Below are 7,776 nucleotides of genomic sequence, written 5' to 3'. Positions count from 1 at the left end.
GTAGAAAAAGCCCAGCAGGAACTCATTAGCATAATAGGCCATACCCAGCAGCAGGAACTCATTAGCATATTGGGCCACACCCCTGACAGCAAAGCTCATTACCTTTTTTTGTAGCAGGAACTCCTTTGCATCTTAGGCCACACACCCCTAATGTAGCCAGTCCTAATGAGTTTCTGCTGTTGGGTGTGGCCTATTATGCTATTGAGTTCCTGTTGGGCGTGGCCAACTTGGGAGCCAGCCAGAACTCCGTTCCTGTGCGTTCCTGCCCAAAAATAGCCCTGGGTGTGATGATCCAGTCTTCTGGGGTGAGGAAAGCCCATCACGAATATGTTGCTAATACAGGTAAAAATCAGTACAGGCTATTCTAAGATTCTTCTATATAAACGGTGGGCAATATATTCCAGCAGCCCTCAAATTGTATCAATCCAAAATGGTCTCCCAGCTTCTGTAATGGACAATGTTAGGCCCACCCACCTTCGTGTTTTGCCCCATTAGAAAGAACTCAATCAAAAATTTTAAGAGCAGTATTTTGATTTCCTGGATGTATATCAAATGCAAGCCTGTGCCTAGATTCTGGTATGATTAAATTAGAGGCTAGGGTAAGGCTCACATCTATTAATCTATGGCTTAAGCTAAACCATTCCTCCCAAGACTTTGCATCGTTAATTCTCCGGGATGGTTTTCAATCCACTTGGTTAAAGGCGATCTGTCACAATTTCTCTTAAAAATGGCCTTAGATGAAGCAAAGGCCCTGGTCAAGCAAAGGATATTGGACACTGAAAGGCAGGGATAGATCAACAGAGTTTCAAAGCTCCTGGTGTCAAAGAACACTAGATACCATTGTTATTCTGGCAGTTTACTTATCGCTGTTAGAGATCCCACCGCAGGGCTTGCTCTATGGCTAGATGGAATATACTCCCCTCTGCAGTAGTGGAGGGCCGTTATAGAAAGATCCCATTAGCAGAGAGGGTTTGCCTATGTGGAGCAGGGAAGTTCGAGACAAACGACCATATTTTGCTTCACTGCCGTTTCTACCAGGAAATTTGTGTGACGATTATTGCACCCTTGCTTGGGAGGTTTCCTGCCTGCTCTGAATCTGAAATTTATGAGGAAGTTCCTTTCAGACATAAATCCTCAGCTCATACTCTCTTGTGCCAGATTTCTTGCAGTGTCATGCAGAATCCGCAGGGAATTAACACAGAATGTAGCAGAACCATAAAATGTAGGTGTTTTGTTCAATCTGTTCTGTGATTTTAAGAATGCATAGTAAAAAGGTAAAGGTTCCCTTGCTCGAAAGCCAGTCGAGTCCAACTCTAGGGTCCGACAGCCAGCGCTGTCCGAAGACGTTTCCGTGGTCATGTGGCCGGCATGACTAAACACCAAGGCGCACGGAACGCTGTTACCTTCCCACCGAAGCAGTACCTATTTATCTACTTGCAATTTCTTGCTTTCGAACTGCTAGGTTGGCAGGAGCTGGAACTAGAGACAGGAGCTCACTCCGTCATGCGGAGTGATTTTAAGAATGCATAGGCCATTCAGTAATTTTTAATATTATATATTTCCTAAAATTTAAAAGACTCATGTGCATTGCTATAACTGATCTTGTGCTGATCTCGAATTGTGTTAATAGATTTGATTTGATTTGTCCATCCAAGTCATTTTGCTTTCATTGGATTTGAATTTTCATGTAACTCTGTTCGTAAGTTGGAATTTAGTTGTCTGAAGGATAGCTATATACTTGATGGGCCATCTTCATTTTCAATAACTCATTTCTTTGCCTTATCAGGGAACGCTTATCATTCCATTACTGTACTCTGTGCTGTATGATGAATCTGAGTGGGAGAAACCATTTAAATTCTATCCTGAGCACTTCCTTGATTCTGAAGGAAAGTTTGTCAAGAGAGATGCCTTCCTGCCTTTCTCTGCAGGTAACTCCGTTTAGATTGATCATTCCCAAAGTCATTTACTTAGAAGAACACTGTTCCAGGTGGCCATTTCTCAAAAATTCTTTCAAGATTACCATTCTTCCTCAGTACCGTTAATCATTATGATGCTAAAATTCATTGCAATGAATTTTAACTGAAATTGTAAGCTAAAAGCGAACATTTTTCAAGCATTTTGTATGACCACCATCTCTTGGGTTTTTAGGGTTTTTTGCTTTACTGTCTCCCATAGTTTGTAGACCCCCCTCCCTTATTTTCATTGTAGTTTATAGAAAATGCAATAAAAAATCCCCTACGGGGGGCATAAAAAAAACATTCTGATGCTACGTACTTTAGTCTGCCTTAATGGTCAATTTTTTCTATTTATGGTAAATTACTTTGGGCATCATTCCATGGGGGAAATGGCAGAAAGCTTTATAAACAAGTTTAAATAACAGGGCTTCCCTGCCCCATCTGCATTGTCACAGGTCGGCGAATGTGTGCTGGTGAGACCCTGGCCAAAATGGAGCTCTTCCTCTTCTTTGTGACTCTCCTGCAAAGATTCACTTTCCAGCCAGCCCCTGGGATGTCGAGAGAAGATCTGGACCTCACCCCTGCAGTTGGCTTTACGACGCCTCCAGTACTCTTCAAATTATGTGCTTTACCACGTTCTTAACCTCCAACCATGCTTTGCCTCCTTCTGCACACCACCCTCTTCTTCTGCACCTTTTTGCCTAATAAGGACATTTCAGATTCAGCAGAACCGGACTATGTTTTGTCACAAACCTTTGTGTTTCATATACCTATCTGTAGAACCCCTACAAGCTAGATAAGAGACATAACTTAGTTCAAAACTTGGACTTTAATTGGTTGCTGTATAGAGAAAACAACAACAATATTTCTGTGTCTGATTTCTTGTATTGACACACTACAGATGTCTTTCAATCCCCAAAGCAACCAAAGTGAGCTACAGCAATCATATCCTTCCAAGTGAGATCCTTCCAATGGTACCAGCTATGTAGACAAGATAAATATCGTCAGTGTTGGGTTTTACCCATGAAACCTGTTTCACAAACATGAAAGGCCACTTGGTTTTCTGACCCATTTTGCTAATTCTGGAGATTGTTTGAGCAATTACACTGCCTCAAGTCAGAGAAAGATATATCAAACAAAGGGCACTCCTCACTGAATGAGTAAGCAAACGCAACTGATTTCTTGGTGAAACCATTTTTGTGGTTGAGAAAGAGATGCGGAAAATGAAAGGTACTGGCTTTGATCCAGTGGGGTGTTTCTGCAGGCAGAAGGATTTCCTCCCAGAGAGCTCCAGACTGGCTTAGTAGAACATTTTGAACATTCATTGATCCATTTGGCTTGCAATCACACCATTGCTTAGCCACCAGCTTCAAGGGCACATCTCTCTCTTCCTTCTTTCTATTCTTATCATATGCAGACTAATGCCCTGTTTATGTTTTTATGTAACTGATCAAACACTGTGCATATTAAAGTTGTCAACACTAGTCATCATAAAAAATAATTCACCAGTATGTGACTCTGGCTTTACTTTTATATTATACTAGCAAAGTGGTTGCCATAGGTCAGTGGTGGCGAACCTATGGCACGGGTGCCAGAGGTGGCACTCAGAGCCCTCTCTGTGGGCACGCGTGCCATCGCCCCAGCCAGGCCCAGACCATCATTAAAGTGTCGGATTCTCTGTCAAATAATTTTAAGTAAATGAAAGCATTTGGGACTGCTTTCCTTACTTTGTTTGGATCATCTTAAGTTAATGTGTGAGTTGTTTTTTCTAAAGTAAAACCTCAGTATTCAGGTTAAATTGCCGTGTTGGCACTTTGCGATAAATAAGTGGGTTTTGGGTTGCAGTTTGGGCACTCGGTCTCTAAAAGGTTCGCCATCACTGCCATAGGTTAATGTGGCTACTGTATTGCCAGCTTTTTACCAACTTCAGACAACAGTTCAGGACTTCTACTAAACAGGAGAAAGTTGGGAATCATCTCATTTAGGCTGGGCCCAATCTAAATCACCAGACAACCCCTTCCAGAACCTTTACGTGAGTATAGAACTGCATGGGAAACAGAATAGCTATCCCACCAGGTCCCGCATATTCCAGACTCAAGGGGCCAAAAAGCAGTCCACTGATGTCTCCTTCTGTAATCTGTTGTCCAAGTGAGAAGAGAACCCTCACAGCGTAGTGTTCCCACTGCCCCTCACTGTGAACAGCTCCAAAAGGAATCCGTACTCAATCGTACTAAAGGTTTCTGTCGCAGTCAGAGTCAACACGGCTGCCTGTGCCCCAAAACCAGTCTGAAAGTCAGACTAAAATGTGGCCATCTGATTTCTTCCAAGAAGGGTTGGCATTGCTCAGTCATCAAAACAGGATAAAGCAAGCAAAAGCACCTTTGGTGTAGTGGTTAGGAGCGTGGAATCTAATATGGGAGGACTGAGTTTGATTCCCCACTCCTCCCCATGCTGCTGCTGGGTGACCTTGGGCAAGCCATAGTTCCCTCAGAGCTGATCCCTCAAGAGCAGTTCTCAAAGAGCTCCATTAGCCCCACATACCTCACAGGTTAGGAGGAAGGGGAGGAGATTGTAAACCACTCTGAGACTCCGAGTGAAGGGTGGCTTATAAATCTAATCTCTCCTCCTCCTCCTCTCTTCCTCTCCCTTCTTCTCCTTTGAGTGATGGGAAATCTAGGGAGCAGTGTTCCCTCTAAGCTGAATTAGTGTGAGCTAGCTCACAGTTTTTTTAGCCTCCAGCTCACACATTTCTGTCTCGGATCAGGAAGGAGGGCTCCAGAGCAAACTAATTTATGCAGGAGCCAAATCACTTGCTCACAACTTTAATGCCAGTAGCTCACAAAGTAGAATCTTTGCTCACAAGACTCCACAGCTTAGAGGGAACATTGCTAGGGAGTGATGCTGCAATTAATGTAAATGAAGATGCTTTCTGTTTCAATTTTTTTAAAAAATGAAAGCACACAAGGGCCAATGGACTTGACCTGACATGTTTCGGCCTGTATAGGCCTTCTTCAGAGGTCAAACACAATGAGGAGCATATTGGCTTATATCATAATACAATACAATCATACAATTATGCAACACAGATACAAGATGGACCAGAAAAGAATTGCTGTAAAAAATAGAAAATTTTTGAAATTAAGTACATATAATAAAATGAATAAATAAATGATACCTATATTCTACTAAAAAAAAAACATATTGACTTACTTACAAAGTGAAACCACTAGGCAAAGAATAAAAGTATAAATGAGGCCTCCAAAGATGCAATCACATGCCAAATGATGTTTCACTGATAATAATCTAAAAGCAAAAAAAAAAAAAGTATAAACCAATGCATTCTACAATATTGAAACTTACTTCAAAAAGTAATTAATAAATAAAATTATTTTGTTACTTCTGGTCCAGAAAGTGCCTTCCAGTGATTGTTTAGCCAAAGCGTCCTCTGTAAAATTGTCCCTTAAGCAAACAGCAGTGCTGATAAAGTAAAGTGCTGGAGCTTTATACCAGGTGAAGAATGATGCAATCCTTGTGGAGTGCCTTGAAATAGTCACGTGATTGCACATCCCACATACAGCATAACATACAGCAAAACGCGTCAGGTCAAGCCTGAGCCGGCCTTGCTTGGGAGGACGGGGTAAAAATCCAATAAAATAAATAAATACATTTTGTAGTGTATTCAAAGCTGCCTTGAATGCATGACATGTTGTGAAACATCTAACTGAACTGTATTGTTAAGCTTCGTCCTGGGCTAGGATCCAAATCCATCCAATAGTATTGCTAGCCCAGGAAGTAACAAGCCAATCACTTCAAGCAAGCTCCCTGAGCGGGAACTAATGTGATTGGACCTTATCTCTGCAACCTCATAGGTTGATATTTATACAGTGGGTGTGGCTACATTAGCCGGGAATGTTTAAAAGCAGGACAGCTGCAATGTAAAGGCTGTCCTGACTATCAGATGTTGATCCGTGTTGGAGTTGTGTTCGAGTTGAAAAATAAAGTTGTGTTCTTGCTGAATCACTCTCCGACTGCTTTGTTAAGTGAGCGACTTAACACATTTAAAACTACAAAGCAATATAAATGCCAGACTAAATTTTAAAACTGTAAAAAAAATAATACCACACACCAGTCCACCTGTTCATTTAGACTATATGGGGTTAAAGTTTTGAGGGCATGGATCCAAAACAATTCTCTGGTTTTCAAGTGCTGAGTCATCTGCAGATTCTTGCAAGGTCAAACCTATTCCAGAGCAAAGAAAGAGAAGTCTCTATCACCGTGTCCAGCTGCAACAAAGTGATCGGTGAGGGGGAGCGTACCTCAATTTTCTCCTTTTTTCTGCTTAGACTGTATCAGAAAGTAAATGGTGATGTGAAGTGTGCTATTGTGAAAATGATGGCGCTTTCTCCTCTTTGTCTGAAATTTGATAGGCAGGAGGATTCATAAGAACATAAGAACACAAGAGATGCCTGTAATGTATTGGAACAATTATATGAATCACCTCATTGAACTCCTATGTTAAGCTTCGAGCCAAGCTAGGGCTCCTCTGAACAAACTTCCTATTGGTCGCTCTGTAACAAGCGACCAATCAGAGCTGTACTATTCCCTGCGAGGGAAAGACTCCTATTGGTCTTTAACTCATCAATCTCATTGGTTGTTAACTGTAAATAGGCGTGGCTATATTAGCCCGGTAATGTTTAAAAGGAGCTTAGCTCCCACTGTTTCTTGTTCTGGTTTTGGAATGCGTTTTGAGTGTTTGCTTGCTACTTCAAATAAAGCTGAATCACTGAGCTGAAATCATTCTCCGATCCTTTGTTAGTGCGATCTAACAATGCCAATGTTGGATCAGGCCAAAGGCCCATCCAGTCCAACACTCTGTATCACACAGTGGCCAGAAATACCAGTGCCATCAGGAGGTCCACCAGTGGGGCCAGGACATTAGAAGCCCTCCCACTGTTGACCCCCCCAAGCACCAAGATGACAGAGCATCACTTGCCCCAGAGTCCCTATCTATACCTTGTGGCTAATAGCCACTGATGGACCTCTGCTCCATATGCTTATCTAATTCTCTTTTGAAGCCGTCCATGCTTGTAGCCGCCACCACTTCCTGTGGCAGTGAATTCCAGGTGTTCATCACTCTTTGGGTGAAGAAGGACTTCCTTTTATCCGTTCTAACCCGACCGCTCAGCAATTTCATGGAGTGCCCACGAGTTCTTGTATTGTGAGAAAGGGAGAAAAGTACCTCTTTCTCTACCTGCTCTTTCCCATGCATAATCTTATAAACCTCAATCATGTCACCCCTCAGTCGTCGTTTCTCCAAGCTAAAGAGCCCTAAGCGCCTTAACCTTTCATCATAGGGAAAGTGTTCCAACCCTTTTATCATTCGAATTCCTTGGATACAGGGTTATCAGTCACTCAGAATTTTATCCCAGGTGGATGCGGGGGGGGGGATTACAGCCAGAAATAGATTCCCCAGATCTGAAATAGTTTGAAATAAATGAATAGATCTTTTAAAAAAGTATGTGCAATATCAATAACAAAGGTCCCGGATGTTAACTCTAAATTGAACCAACAATGAGCCACTTCTTTTAAATTTTTTGTCCACATCACATACCTCGATAAGTTACTGAAGTCTCGTTACACAAAAATGAAGTTCTCGCTTCCTTTGCATCCCTGATATCTAGACAGGTTGAAATGGAGCAAGGGTCTTACATTCGTGTCAAAACATTTGTCATTAGTTCAATGGGAAAACAATTCAGAAAGTCATGTTCAACTGTCAGAAACTTCTTAATAACTATACATTCAGTAGATAAACACAACGATT

General features: G+C 41.9%; 1 protein-coding gene across 1 annotated transcript in view; it reads left to right on the top strand.

Moving 5' to 3' along the window:
• The window catches only part of LOC107118642 (cytochrome P450 2K1-like), a 20,145-nt gene extending 16,687 nt beyond the window's left edge, over positions 1 to 3,458 (top strand). Inside the window, exons 7-8 of the mRNA XM_015421007.1 lie at positions 1,787 to 1,928; positions 2,411 to 3,458. Coding sequence (XP_015276493.1) covers positions 1,787 to 1,928; positions 2,411 to 2,598 — 330 coding nt within the window. The 3' untranslated portion in view covers positions 2,599 to 3,458. The remainder of the gene's footprint in view (positions 1 to 1,786; positions 1,929 to 2,410) is intronic.
• The last annotated feature ends 4,318 nt before the right edge of the window (positions 3,459 to 7,776 follow it).

The sequence above is a fragment of the Gekko japonicus genome, unplaced genomic scaffold (assembly GCF_001447785.1).
Source record: "Gekko japonicus isolate JY-2015 unplaced genomic scaffold, Gekko_japonicus_V1.1 scaffold3767, whole genome shotgun sequence".
NCBI lineage: Eukaryota > Metazoa > Chordata > Lepidosauria > Squamata > Gekkonidae > Gekko > Gekko japonicus.
Note: the sequence above shows the minus strand (reverse complement) of the source record. Positions and strands in the feature narration are given on the sequence as shown.